Source organism: Rhinopithecus bieti, unplaced genomic scaffold (assembly GCF_001698545.2).
Source record: "Rhinopithecus bieti isolate Rb0 unplaced genomic scaffold, ASM169854v2 scaffold_2574, whole genome shotgun sequence".
Taxonomy (NCBI): Eukaryota; Metazoa; Chordata; class Mammalia; order Primates; family Cercopithecidae; genus Rhinopithecus; species Rhinopithecus bieti.
In genome coordinates, this window is record NW_016804493.1 from 4,602,438 (window position 1) to 4,617,625 (window position 15,188).

General features: G+C 41.9%; 1 protein-coding gene across 2 annotated transcripts in view; it reads left to right on the forward strand.

The window, feature by feature from the left end:
- Positions 1-15,188, forward strand: part of CFDP1 (chromatin remodeling protein CFDP1) — a 160,505-nt gene that overhangs the window by 15,306 nt on the left and 130,011 nt on the right. For both annotated transcript variants that reach the window (XM_017868689.1, XM_017868688.1), the window contains exons 2-4: positions 5,995-6,112; positions 8,016-8,235; positions 8,821-8,948. In XM_017868689.1, the coding sequence (XP_017724178.1) occupies positions 5,995-6,112; positions 8,016-8,235; positions 8,821-8,948 (466 nt within the window). The remainder of the gene's footprint in view (positions 1-5,994; positions 6,113-8,015; positions 8,236-8,820; positions 8,949-15,188) is intronic.

Consider the following 15,188-nt stretch of genomic DNA (forward strand, 5'->3'; position numbering starts at 1 on the left):
TCCAAGTAGCTGAGATTACAGACACGCCACCACGTCCAGCTAATTTTTTTTTTTTTTTTTTTGTATTTTTAGTAGAGTTGGGGTTTCACCATGCTGACCAGGCTGGTCTCAAACTCCTGACCTTGTGATCCGCCCGCCTATGCCTCCCAAAGTACTGGGATTACAGGCATGAGCCACTGTAATTTTTGTATTCTTAGTAGAGATGGGGTTTTGCCATGTTGGCCAGGCTGGTCTAGAACTCCTGACCTCAAGTGATCCACCCACCTCAGCCTCCCAAAGTGCTGGGATTACAGGCGTGAGCCACCGCTCCTGGCCAATTTCTTTGATTTTATAATTGTGTCATTTCTCTTATTCTGAAGATCTGGATTCTTAACATGATTGATTACTTGCTTTAACCTATGATATAAAGGAAATAGTTTCAAAATACCAACATTGATGTTACTACACAGAGTAGAACTTTTTTTTGTCTTTGGAATGCATCTTGATGAAGATGTGTAGTCAGAATACTGTTTTCAAAGTCCTGGGAATCTTTTGTTTATGTTGTTATTTTATCATTTTGGTATACAGTTATGTTTATTTATTCAAACTTTTGAATTTAAGGGATTTTCAAAGTTCTGTAGAGAGATAAACATAGTGAACTCTTGCTTCTACTCTGTTTTATCTTGACCCTTATAAGGAGCTGTTTTCATTAGTTTCTTGTTTATCCTTCTAGTGTCGCTTTTTCCGTATACAAACAAATATAAGCATATTCTTAATTCTTCCTTTTTCCTCATCCAAAGCTGGCATATTTCACACACTGTTCTTTTGCTTTTCCTCTCCTTTTTTTTCTCTTTAACTTAGGAGTATATCTTGGAGGTAAATACATAGAAATTCTACACATTGCATTGTAATGACTATGTGGTATTCCATTCTTTAGATGGACCATAGTCTTTTCAGCCAGTCACTTGCTGTGAGACAACTTGAGCTGTTTCTAATTTTTTGCTATTACAAACAGTGCTGAGTGAATAACCTATTATATATTCTGGGATAAAAGTGGGACTGCTGGATAAAAAGGTAAATACATTTGTGTTTCTTTGTATTTTGGGGTGGTTTTGTTTTGTTTTGTTTTGAGACAGGGTCTCATTCTGTCACCCAGGCTGGAATGCAGTAGCATGTTCATGGCTCACTTCAGCCTTGACCTCCTGGGTTCAAGTGATCCTCCGTTCAGCCTCCCAAGTAGTGGGAACCAGAGGCGTGCCCACCGTGCCTGGCTAATGTTTAAAAATTTTTTGTAGTTACGGGGTCTCACTGTGTTGCCCAGCCTGGTCTCAAATTGCGGGGCTCAAGCAATCCTTCCACCTCAGCCTCCCAGAGTGTTGGAATTACAGGCATGAGCCACTGTGCCTGGCCCTGAGTTATTTCTTTATTTTTATTTATGTATTTATTTATGTATTTATTTATGTATTTATTTATTTATTTACTTATTTATATTTTGAGACAGGGTTTCATTTTGTCACCCAGGCCGGAGTAGAGTGATGAAAACATGGCTCACTGCTACCTCAGCCTCCCGGGCTTAATCAGTCCTTCCACTTCAGCCTTCCAGGTAGCTGGAACTACAGGCACAGTTCAGCAGGCCTGGCTAATTTTTGTATTTTTTGTGGAGACAGGGTTTCACCATGTTGCCCTGGCTGGTCTCCAACTCCGGAGCTCAAGAAATCCTTCTATCTTGGCCCCACAAAGTGCTGGGATTACAGGCATGAGCCACTTTGCCCAGCTCTGAGCTTTCCTTATATTTACAAAAATCTGAAATACATATATATATAATATATATATATGGCAGAGTATCACATGTACAGTTTAAAGAATACTAATCAAATGATACTTATGTACCCACCACCCAGTTTAATAACTAGAATATTTGTACCGTTGACATTGACATGTGCCTTGCTTTTCCTTTTTTTTTTTTTTTTTTAAAAGGGGTCTCCCTCTGTCGCCCAGGCTGGAGTGCAGTGGTGCGATCTCGGCTCACTGCAAGCTCCGCCTCCCAGGTTCATGCCATTCTCCTGCCTCAGCCACCCGAGTAGCTGGGACTACAGGTGTCCACCACCATGCCCAGCTAATTTTTTTGTATTTTTTAGTATAGACAGGGTTTCATCATGTTAGCCAGGATGGTCTCGATCTCCTGACCGCGTGATCCGCCTGCCTCGGCCTCCCAAAGTGCTGGGATTACAGGCGTGAGCCTCCGTGCCCGGCTGCCTTGCTTTTCTTTATAGATTTACGACCTACCTAAATACAGTTTCAAAATATGAGTAGCAAGCAAAACTAGCTATGTAAGGAAAGGGTAGTAGTGCTGGGTATCTTAGTATTTAGCCTTAGTATTTATGTTGGTCGCTTAATATTCCTGATTTCCTTAAAGTATCTATATGTCCTCCAGCTATGCTTGGCATTCCGTAATCCACACTCCTCCAGGATACAACCTTCAGATTTTGCTTGGGTGTTGGGTGCTAGGGGTGGGTGCTGTGGTAGAACTAGTTGCCCATCGCTTAGACCTGTGGAGAGCCATTTGCCTCTCTTACAGCTTTCCCCTGGTTTGGGGGAACTCACCTTTACCTCTGGTCCCAGTGCCTTTTGAGGATTTTGCGTTGCATATCAACTTAGGCTTTTTCTTTTCCTAAGTCTGCAAGCAATTGCTGCTTACTCTCCAGGTTCTGGAAATGTGTTGCTGTTGTCTCCTTACCATTTCTTACCAGTATTGTAGGTTTACGTGTTTCAAAAGTCCTTTTGTGCTGCTGATTTTTTTTTTTTTAAGACAGAATCTCACTCTGTTGCCCAGGCTGGAGTGCAGTGGTGCCATCTTGGCTTACTGCACACTCTGCTTCCTGGGTTCAAGCAATTCTCCTGCCTCAGCCTCCTGAGTTGCTGGGATTACAGGAACACGCCACCATGCCTGGCCAATTTTTTGTATTTTTGGTAGAGATGGAATTTCAGCATGTTGCCCAGGCTGGTGTTGAACTCCTGACCTCAAGTGATCCGCTCTCCTTGGATTCCCAAAGTGCTGGGATTACAGGTGTGAGCTACTGTGCCCGGCCTTGTGCTGATGATTTTACTTGAGGTTCAGGAGGAAGTAAAATTAACATTTGTGTGTTCAGACTGCTGTCTTAACCAGGAACTCACTGCTCTCTTCATGAAACACTGTCACTTAGTCCTTGGTGTTTAGGATACCAAACAGAATTCCATTTTGGATATTGATTGTTTCCACCTCAGCCCCAAATGCTTATTCTCCAGATTTTCACACAGCTGGCTCCTTCTGATCGCTTTTTAAAAAATTTTAATTTATGGCCGGGCGTGGTGGCTCAAGCCTGTAATCCCAGCACTTTGGGAGGCCGAGACGGGCGGATCACGAGGTCAGGAGATCAAGACCATCCTGGATAACACGGTGAAACCCCGTCTCTACTAAAAAAAAAAATACAAAAAACTAGCCGGGCGAGGTGGCGGGCGCCTGTAGTCCCAGCTACTCGGGAGGCTGAGGCAGGAGAATGGCGTGAACCCGGGAGGCGGAGCTTGCAGTGAGCTGAGATCCGGCCACTGCACTCCAGCCTGGGCAAGAGAGCGAGACTCCTTCTCAAAAGAAAAAAAAAAATTTAATTTATGTATTTATGTTTTTGAGACAGGATCTTGCTTTATTACCCAGACTGGAGTTCAGTGGTGTGATCTTGACTCACTCCAGCCTTGACCTCCCAGGCTCGAGTGATCTTTCTACCTCAGCCTCCTGAGTAGCTTAGACTAGAGGTGTGTACCACCAAGCCCAGCTAATTTTGTAGTTTTGTAGAGAGAGGGTTTCATAGTTGGCCAGGCTGGTCTTGAACTCCTGGGCTCAGGTGAACCACCTGCCTCGGCCTACCAAAAGGCTGAGATTATAGGCGTGAGCCACTGGTCTATCTTTTTTTTTTTTTTAATCTCTTTTATCATTGCTTTAGTTTTCATGAGCTTTTTTATTTGTTTTGTTGTTTTCTGAATTATTTTAAAAGTCTTATTTTATTCCATGGACACCACAGTTTCTCTTATCTCTTTGAGGATAGTAATTACAAAGCCTTTTCCTTAAGTTTTTAGTCTGTCCTCCTCCCCACCCCCTCTTTCTGCACTAATTTTGTTTCCTCTGAATTCCTTTCTGTTTATCTTGGATCTTGCCTTTCATGTTGGAGGCTTTTCTCAAGTGTTTGGTGGTCCTTGGTACATTATGAGTGAAGTATTTAAAAGTTGATTGTAGGACATGTGTGGTGGCTTATGTCTGTAATCACAGCACTTTGGGAGGCCAAGGCGGGCGGATCACCTGAGGTCAGGAGTTCCAGACCAGCCTGGCCAACATGGTAAAACCCCATCTCTACTAAAAATATAAAAATCAGCTGGATGTGGTGGTGCACTCCTGTTATCTCAGCTGCTCAGGAGGCCAAGACAGGAGAATCACTTGAACCTGGGAGACAGAGGTTGCGGTGAGCCGAGATCTCGCCAGTGCACTCCAGCCTGGGTGACAGAGCGTCTCAATAAACAAATAAATAAAGCTGATTGGATGTACAGGAGTATCAAAACAGTACTGTTTGTAATGACCAAACTGGAAACAACCTAGTTGTGCATCAACAGGAGAATGAATAAACAGATGGTGGTATAGTCATACAATGAAATACTATTTACTATTTAGGAGTGAGAATGAATAAACTACAGCTACATTGCAACAATGTGGATGACTTTCACAAACAAAATGTTGAATAAAAGAAGCCAGACACAGAAGAGTACACACTGCAGGCTCCTGTTGAAAGTTCAGAAGCAGGCAAAACTAACCCATGACGTTAGAAGTCAGGATATTGGTTCCCTTTAAGGGTAGTTTAGTGATTAATGACTGGAAGGGAGCACAGGGGGCCTTCTGGGATGCTGGTAATGTTCAGTTCCTCAAGCTGGGGCCCTGGTTATGCAAGCGTGTTCACTGTGTGTCATTCCATTGAACTGCATATTAGATTTATGTGCTTTTTGGTGTGTACACTTCAAATGAAAGTTTATATGAAGTAAAAGAGGAAAAAAGTAGTGGAATCTCTGTGTGGGCAGGGCTGGTTTATTGACTGGTACCACAGCATGTGGTCAGACATCCAAGCAACACTCTTTTGTTGGGGACCCTTGAATGTCAGTGTCTGAAGATAGGACATGGGTGTTTTTGTTCTTTCTGCTATGTTTAACTGGAAGTCTTTAGGTTTCCTTTTAAACCTCTTTTATTGAGAAGACAAAGTCTTTTTTAAATTAGATTTGAAAGATACCCAAGATGAAGTAGTACATCTTGTTTGAGAAACACATTAGTAGAATTGGAATTTCTGTTCATTCACTCATTCATTCAGCAAATACTTAAAAGTCAAGTTGAACAGGGTTTATGTCCTCTTGGAGTATATAGAGCATAGCAGAAATTACCAACATTAAATATAAGTGGGATGAGTTATGGAGCGGAAATAGAGACTGCCATACAAGCCTAGGATAGAAGAACATAGGGTAGTCTTCAGGGGCAGAGAAGACTTCCCCAAGGAAATGATGTTTTCGTTAGGTGAAGAATGGAAGAATAGGGGAAAATTCACTTTTTTTTTTTTATTTGAGGCGGAGTCTTGCTCTGTCCCCCTGGCTGGAGTGCAGTGGCGCGATCTTGGCTCACTGCAAGCTCCGCCTCCTGGGTTCACGCCATTCTCCTGCCTCAGCCACCCGAGTAGCTGGGACTACAGGCGCCAGCCACCGCGCCCGGCTAGTTTTTTGTATTTTAGTAGAGACGGGGTTTCACCGTGGTCTTGATCTCCTGACCTTGTGATCCGCCAGCCTCGGCCTCCCAAAGTGCTGGGATTACAGGTGTGAGCCACCTCGCCCGGCGGAAAATTCACTTTTTCTTAATGAAAATGTCTTGGTGTGAAAGCTTGTATTAATGAAAGTGTCTCATCTTGATGTGAAAACCTTTATTCCTGTCTGATCACCCTGTTAATGTGATTTCAGGTGGAGAGTATAGTGAAGATGATGTAAATGAATTAGTGAAGGAAGATGAAGTGGATGGTGAAGAGCAGACACAGAAAACCCAAGGGAAAAAAAGAAAGGCCCAGAGCATTCCAGCCAGGTGATGCTGCCCTCAAGGCCCTTAGAAGTTAGGGGCTATTGTCACAACCATCCTGATTGCTAAGATTTATCTGATGATAGATTTAATGAAGCCAGAGTTTCTAATCCTTTTCTCTTTGAGGGAAACATTTGCTGTTATTTTAGGATTAACTTCTTGGTCTCTGGAAAGCTTTAAAAATTTTGAACTTTAATGTAAAAAAAAGTTTATAGGTAATATGTATATATGGTTAAAACAGAAAATTCAGTCCCTAAAAAGATGTTTACCCTGTTCCTAGCCCTTGTTGCTTTGCCTCTGAAGAACTATGCTACCAGAGATAGTCTGTGCATGTAAAAGCATATATGTCTATATTTTCTTTCTTCCTTTCTTTTTAAGAAAAAAATATAAATAGTAGCATACTCTTTTTCTCATTTTCATTTCTCTTTATTTCACATCTCGGAGATGGTACCATGGCAGTATCTCCTCTTTTTCATAGTATTACAGTATATGAATAGGCCTTACTTTATTTAGGCTTTCCTGTATTGAGGTATGTTTAGATTGTATCTAGTCTTTACTACAACAAACAAGACTGCAGTGAATATTCTTTTTATACATGTATACAAAGTATACATAAATACATAAATGTATATAATGTATACATGTATAAATATATCTGTAAATGAAACATTTAGAAGTGGAATTGTTTGATCTAAGGTTATATATGCAAGTAAATTTAAAAAATACAGATATTAGCAAATTGCCTCACATAGGCCTGGTATAGGCTTATGTTCCCATGAAAATTATGAAAATTCTGACAGGCTATTTAACTTAGATAAGGGCATCTTCCATAGAAGTCTTTTACCTCACTTGGGTGTTTCTGTCTTCCTGGGCATTGAAGCAAAAAGCAGATTATCATTTATGAAAAGGCAAAAAGAATTCTAGGTATTAGATGGATTCGCCTAAAGTCAAAATAGTCTAAGAAGCAATGTACTCTTATAAGTCTTGGGCCCAGTTTTTTTGGTTTTGAATTTTTTTTTTTTTTTTTTTTGAGACAGAACCTCACTCTGTTGCCCAGGCTGGAGTGCAGTGGCGTGATCTCTGTTCACTGCAACCTCCGCCTCCTGGGTTCAATTCCCTGCCTCAGCCGCAGAGTAGCTGGGATTATAGGCACCTGCGAACACGTCTGGCTAATTTTTGTATTTTTAGTAGAGACGGAGTTTCACCATGTTGGCCAGGCTGGTCTTGAAGTGCTGACCTTGTCTCATCTTGATGTGATGAAAGTTTATATGAAGAAAAAGAGAAAAAAGGTAGTGGAATATCTGTGTGGGCCTTGGCCTCCCAGAGTGCTGGGATTACAGGCGTGAGCCACCTCGCCTGGCCTGTCCTTGAAGTTTTCTGTATTGCAGCTCTCATGTGTTCCGAAAGTGGGAAGAAACATGGATTTTTTTCTTTTTCCTTGAGAACTCTTGGAAGAAATAGTGCAAATAAAGTTGAGGCTCTTCTCAATAGAACTTGTTCTACAAATGGAGTAGCTTTAAAAAGTCACCAATGTCTGGCACATAAAGTATGTTCTTAGAATATTCCTCCTGGGCAGATTAATTCTGTGATTAGGTGATTTGGATGGTTTCTTTGTGAAAACAGCTGGTCCTGATTTAGAAGGAGAACGCCATACTTTGATTTTAAGTGACTGGAGAAAAGTTAGCAGTAAGAGCTCAGTTCTTTTTTTTTTTTTTTCCTCAATTCTTTTTTTTCCTTCTACAAAATTTCAGCTTACCTCTTCTATTCACCTCTTCTACTCATTAATCAGTAGTCCCAGAATTTAAAATGTTCTCGGGTTTACAAGATTGTGTTTGGGATTGGGAGAGGGATAACTGAAATCATTTTGCGCTGTCTGTCTTTCCTTTTCCCTGTGACTGCTGGTAATTAGGAAGAGAAAACAAGGTGGCCTCTCATTAGAAGAAGAGGAAGAGGAGGATGCCAATTCAGAATCTGAGGGAAGCAGTAGTGAGGAGGAAGATGAAGCTGCAGAGCAGGAAAAAGGCATTGGATCAGAGGATGCAAGGAAAAAGAAGGAGGATGAACTCTGGGCCAGCTTCCTCAATGATGTGGGACCAAAATCAAAAGCGCCCCCAACTACACAAGTTAAGGTAAGTTGAGAGATTAATAAGGTGAATGCCTCTCCAGAAACACCCTACATTACTGACATTTGAAGCCTACGGAAATCGACCAGATGCCTTTTGTTAACAGTTGTACTAAGTGAAAAGCAAAGCATTTCCTATGGTAGGAGAATAAGCTTCTCTAATCATATAAATTTCCAATAGGCCTTTAACTAATTAGAGATGAGACATTTAAGAGTAGCTATAGGCTGAGTGCAGTGGCACACGCCAACAATCCCAGCACTTTGGGAGGCTGAGGCAGGCGGATCATTTGAGGTCAGGAGTTTGAGACCAGCCTGGTCAACATGGCAAAACCCTGTCTCTACTAAAAATACAAAAATTAGTTGGATGTGGTGGTGGTTGCCTGTAATCCCCTACTTTGGACACTGAGGCAAGGAGAATCACTTTAACCTGGGAGGTGGGAAGGTTGCAGTGAGCCAAGATTGTGTTACTGCACTCCAGCTTGGGCAACAGAGTGAGACGCTGTCTCAAAGAAAAAAATAATAAAAAGTAGCTATAAACAATATGGTTCATCTTTTGGTGAAACTGATTACATTTCTTGTTTTTTTTTTGTAGAAAGGAGAGGAGACTGAAGAGACAAGTTCAAGTAAATTGTTGGTAAAAGCAGAAGAGCTAGAGAAACCTAAAGAAACAGAAAAAGTTAAAATCACCAAGGTGTTTGATTTTGCTGGTGAAGAAGTACGGTAAGTTTCACAAACTTTGAAACTAGTGTTTTTAAAAATGAGCGTCTCTCTCTAACTGGTTTTAGCCATCTATCCTCATTTCAATCCATCATAATATTTTGGGAGAGTTATATTTGAACTCAAGGAAAACTGACTCTATAAATTATCAGGGAGCATGAGAAAGGTCCTTTCACATATAGCAGTGTAGTTTTTGAGCTTTACAAAGTGGTCAGCTGAACAGAAGCAAGGGAATATAAGAGTTAAGTATTTTGTTCCACTTGATCATTGCCATGTTTTGTGACTTTTGTTAAGTCATGTTTCCCTTTATTACTTTCCTTGACTGCAGTCTGAGCCCCATTGAAGTCTCTGAAATCAGATAAGAAAATACAAGGAGACAAATTTGGTTTCAGTATTATTTTCTTTTTCTGAGACGGAGTCTTGCTCTGTAGCCCAGGCTAGAATGCAGTGGCATGATCTCAGCTCACTGCAATCTCCGCCTCCTATATCCCATTTCAAGCAATTCTCCTGCCTCAGCCTCCTGAGTAGCTGGGATTACAGGCACACGCCACCATACCTAGCTAATGTTTTTGTAGTTTTTTTGTTTTGTTTTGTTTTTGTTTTTGTGTTTTTTTAGATGGAGTTTCACTTCCGTTGCCCAGGCTGGAGTGCAGGGTGCAATCTCGGCTCATTGCAACCTCCACCTCCCAGATTCAAGCAGTTCTCCTTCCTCAGCCTCTCGAGTAGCTGGGATTGCAGGCGTGTGCCACCACGCCCAGCTAATTTTTGTGTTTTTGGTAGAGATGGGGTTTCGCCATGTTGGGCAGGCTGGTCTTGAACCGCTGACCTCAGGTGATCCACCTGCCTCGGCCTCCTGAAGTGCTAGGATTACAGGCATGAGCCGCTACGCCTGGCCTTTTCTTTTTTTTTTTTTTTTGAGACAGAGTCTTTCTCCGTCGCCCAAGCTGGAGTGCAGTGGTGCGATCTTGGCTCACTGCAAGCTTCACCTCCTGGGTTCACACCATTATCCTGCCTCAGCCTCCCAAGTAGCTGGGACTACAGGTGCTTGTCACCACGCCCTGCTAATTTTTTTATATTTTTAGTAGAGACGGGGTTTTACTGTGTTAGCCAGGATGATCTCGGATCTCCTGACCTCAAGTGATCCGCCCGCCTCGGCCTCCCGAAGTGCTGGGATTACAGGCGTGAGCCACAGTGCCTAGCCATGTTTTTGTAGTTTTAGTAGAGACAGGGTTTCACCATGTTGGCCAGGCTGGTCTTGAACTCCTGACCTCGTGATCCACCTGCCTCGGCCTCACAAAGTGCTGAGATTATAGGCGTGAACCACCGTGCCCTGCCTCAATATTATTTTCTTACCTTAATAATATTTTTCCGATTGATTAATAAGGTTTATTTACCATAGGTTAAGTAGGGGCTTAATGCCTTGACCGGGTTAGTCTCCTGGTTGTTAGGTAAGAGCCACATACCTGTAATTTCCCCTCCCCCATTTATTTCAATTTTATTATGTGAAAATAGCAGATTTGTAATTTAGAACTAAATGAGAATAGAGAAAGTACCAATCAATAAATTTATGGGCGGTCACATTGATTTTCATTGGCAGTAATTAATTAGACCTGTAGGCTCTCTGAAAATACAATTTTCCCTAAAATTGTTATTCTTAAAAATAATGGTTTCAATGATTATTTATCTAGTGATGGTATATTTATGAAAAAATTGACATTATCAGTGTTTTGTTTTGTGTTTGTTTTTGTTTTGTTTTTTGTTTTTTTTTTTGAGAAAGGGTTGTTTTTGAGAAAGGCTGTGTTGACTAGGCTGGTCTTGAACACCTGGGCTCAAGCAATCCTCCAGCCTCGGCCTCCTAAGTAGCTGGGACTTCAGGGTTGTACTACTCTCCCTGGCCATTATCACTTTTATAAATGGTATGGAACAAAACTTTTATTATTAAAATTTCTCTCTAACTTCTTCTGAAAAAATGTCACACTTACAGAAGTGTTGCAAGAATAGTGTTAAAACAAACACCTACATACCTATCATCCAGATTCACCACTGGTTAATGTATTGCCTCTCTCTCACCATTTGTATCTGGGTTTTTCTTTTGTTTTGGCTGAACCATTTGAGATTTACTTGTAGACACTGTGACACATCAGCCTTTAATACTTTAGCACGTGTCTCCTACAACCAAGGGCATTCTCCATTGTAACACAATATAGCTCTCTAAAGTTAACATTAGAGCAGATTGCTATCTATAGTGAAGGACCCCAACTTAAAATTTTCAATCTATTGCAGATCAGTACTTTTCTAAAAACACAATACAAAGGAATTACTAGAAAAACAAATATAAAAGATAACTAACGTTTTACTAAGATTCAGCAGATACCCTGCTACCTCTTTTTGTGGCCGTGGGGCTCAGGCTGCAGCACCACAGCACTGTGTGCGTATAACTGGGGCCACCTGCCCCCTCCAAGTGTGGGCCTTTTAACCTCTATCGACAGGTGTGGGGGGAAAAAAAGGATTTAATAGATATTACATTTCAATGCATGTGGTCAAAACGAACTGCAGACAAGAAAAAGGAAAGAATTACATAACTATACAGGCTGTTCATGGAAAGTGTTAATATACGGGGAATGACTGTTACCTTTCATTCTGTTATCAAGACAAAAAGCTGGCCTGGCATGGTGGCTCATGCCTATAATCCCAGCACTTTGGGAGGCCAAGGTGGGTGGATCGCTTGAGGTCAGGAGTTTGAGACCAGCCTGAGCAACATGGTGAAACACTGTCTCTACTAAAAATACAAAAATTAGCCGGGTGTGGTGGTGCACATCTGTAATCCCAGCTACTTGGGAGGCTGAGACAGGAGAATCGCTTGAATCTGGTAGGCGGAGGTTGCAGTAAGCCGAGATCGCACCACTGCACCCCAGCCTGGGCAACAGAGCGAGACTCTGTCTCAAAACAAAAAATCAAAAAGCTGAGTAAAATATCAATTCTCAGTATTAAATGTCAGACGCACACTTTGAATAAGCACTATTTTGTTTTTATTACTATTATTTTTTTGAGATTTATTACTATTATTTTTTTAGAGTCTTGATCTGTCACCTAGGCTAGAGTACAGTGGCATGATCTCGGCTATCTGCAACCTCGGCCTCCCCAGTTCAAGTGATTCTCTTGCCTCAGCCTCCAGAGTGGCTGGGTTTACAGGTGCCTGCCACCATGCCTGGCTAATTTTTGTGTTTTTAGTAGAGATGGAGTTTCACCGAGTTGACCAGGCTGATCTTGAAATCTTGACCTTATGATCCACCCTCCTCGGCCTCCCAAAGTGCTGGAATTACAGACGTTAGCCACTGCACCCGGCCCACTGTTTATATTAATATTTAAAGTTTTAATTGTGATGAAAGACCTTATTTCTTTATTGTTAATCTAAATTGTATTGATGACTCTGCTCCTCCTGGTGGATAATTTATATGTAAATTATTTCTTTGTTGGTTTTCTCCTTCCTGCCTTCCATCCACCATTCCATCTTTCACACAAAAAAAAATTTTTTTTTTTAACATGAAATCTGCCAGGGTGTAACACAGAGATACTTTCATGGGATCAGAAGTATACATTTTAAAGCAGTTTCATTTAGTTCAGAGTTTTCGTTTTTGCCTTTATCCAGAATGAATCTGGATAAAAGTAAAAAATGTACTGTGTTTCGTTTCCTTTCCCTTCCTTCCCTTCCTTCGCTTCCTTCCCTTCTTTCCCTTCCTTCCCTTCCTTCCTTTCTTCCTTCCTTCTGTCTCCTTCCCTCCCTCCCTTCCTTTGTTTCTTTCTTTTTTTTTTTTTTGAGACAGAGTCTCTGTTTATCACCCAGGCTGGAATGCAGTGACACAGTCTCAGCTCACTACGGCCTCAATCTTTAGGACTCAAGTCATTCTCCCACCTCAGCCTCCCGAGTGGGTAAGACTACGGGCATATATCACCACGCTTGGCTAATTTTTGTATTTTCTGTAGAGATGGGTTTCACCATTTTGCCTAGGCTGGTCTCGAACTTCTGGGCTAAAGTGATCCTTCTGTCTTCGCCTCCCAAAGTGCTAGGATTGCAGGTGTGAGCCACCAGCACCCTGCCTGTGATACTGTTTTCAAAGTTTATATTAAATGCTTCATTAGTAGCCATTTTCAATAATTTATCCCATCAAGTTATAATTAAATTTAAGTTATATTTTAGTGAAAGAAAAAAGGAATTCTGGAAGCCCGAATTTCCTATACATGAATTCTTTTTTTTTTTTTTTTTTTTGAGACAGGGTCTTGCTCTATTGTTCACGCTAGCCTCAACCAACTACAAGGCTCAATTGACTTCCCCCGACCTCAGCCTCCTGAGTAACTGGGGCTACAGGCATATGCCACCCGTGCCCATCTAACTTTTAAAATTGTTTTGTAGCAATGTCGTCTCACTGTGTTGCCCAGGCTGCTCTTGAACTCCTGGGCTCAAGCGATCCTGCTGCCTTGGCGCCCCAAAGTGCTGGGATTACAGATGTGAGCCACCACACCCAGCCATGTGTGAATTTTTTTTTAATAGAAAGTACAATTCAAAACATTCTATGAAACATGTTACTTTATAGAAACACCACTTTTCTAGGCTTCTATCTTTCATTATTACCCGTATAATTTATTTGCTACTGAAAAACATGTTAAATTACATTCTTGCCTGGAACTACTAGGATTATTTTTTGTTTTTTAGAGACAGGAGCTGTCTCACTCTGTCACCCAGGTTGGAGTGTGGTTGTGCAATCATTGCCTACTGTAACCTTGAACTCACGGACTCAAGTGATCCTTCCATTTCAGCCTCCCACCACACCCTTCCAAGTGAACATCACCACAACTAGCTAATTATTTTATTTCATTTATTTGTTTGCTTGTTTATCTATCTATCTGTCTGTCTGTCTGTCTGTCTATCTATCTATCTATCTATCTGAGACGGAGTCTTTGTCATCCAAGCTGGAGTGCAGTGGTATGATCTCGGCTCACTACAACCTCTGCCTCCCAGGTTCAGGTGGTTCTCCTGCCTCAGTCTCTCGAGGAGTTGGGATTACAGGCATCTGCCACCACACCTGGCTAATTTTTGTATTTTTAGTACAGATGGTCACCATGTTGACCAGGCTGGTTTCGAAATCCTGACCTCAAGTGATGCTCCCGCCTCAGCCTCCCAAAGTGCTGGGATTACAGGCGTGAGCTATCACGCCCGGCTTATTTGTTTATTTTTATTTATTTATTTTTTTTTTATTTTTTGAGATGGAGTCTTGCTCTGTCACCCAGGCTGGAGTGTAGTGGTGTGATCTCGGCTCACCACAACCTATACCTCCCGGGTTCAGGCTGTTCTCCTGCCTCAGCCTCCCGGGTATTTGGAATTACAGGTGCGTGCCACCACGCCCAACTAATTTTTGTATTTTGAGTAGAAATGGGTTTCACCATGTTGGCTAGGCTGATCTTGAACTCCTGACCTTGTGATCCACCCGGCTTGGCCTCCCAAAGTGCTGGAATTACAGGCGTGAGCCACTGTGCCTGGCCTATTTGTTTATTTGTTTATTTTTAATATTGTATTTAATTTTTTTGAGACAGGGTCTCACTCTGTTGCCCAGGCTGGAGTGTAGTGGTACCATCATGGCCCACTACAGCTGTGATCTCCCAGGCTCAAGAGATCCTTTCACCTCAGCCTCTCTGATACCTGCAAGACCAGCTTGGTCGGGGAGACCCTAACCCGGTGACACTGGAGGAATTAAAGACACACATACAGAAATACAGAGGTGTGAAGTGGGAAATCAGGGGTCTCACAGCCTTCAGAGCTGAGAGCCCTGAACAGAGATTTACCCACATATTTATTAACAGCAAGCCAGTGATTAGCATTGTTTCTATAGATACTTGATTAACTAAAAGTATGCCTTATGGGAAACGAAGGGATGGGCCTAATTAAAGGAATAGATTGGGCTAGTTAACTGTAGCAGGAGCATGTCCTTAAGGCACAGATCACTCATGCTATTGTTTGTGATTTAAGAATGCCTTTAAGTGGTTTTCCACCCTGGGCGGGCCAGGTGTTCCTTGCCCTCATTCCTGTAAACCCACAACCTTCCAGCTTGGGCGTTAGGGCCATTATGAACATGTTACAGTGCTGCAGAGATTTTGTTTATGGCCAGTTTTGGGGCCAGTTTATGGCCAGATTTTGGGGGGAGGGCTGCTCCCAACATGTCCCCCTTCTTTTTTTTTTTTTTTTTTTTT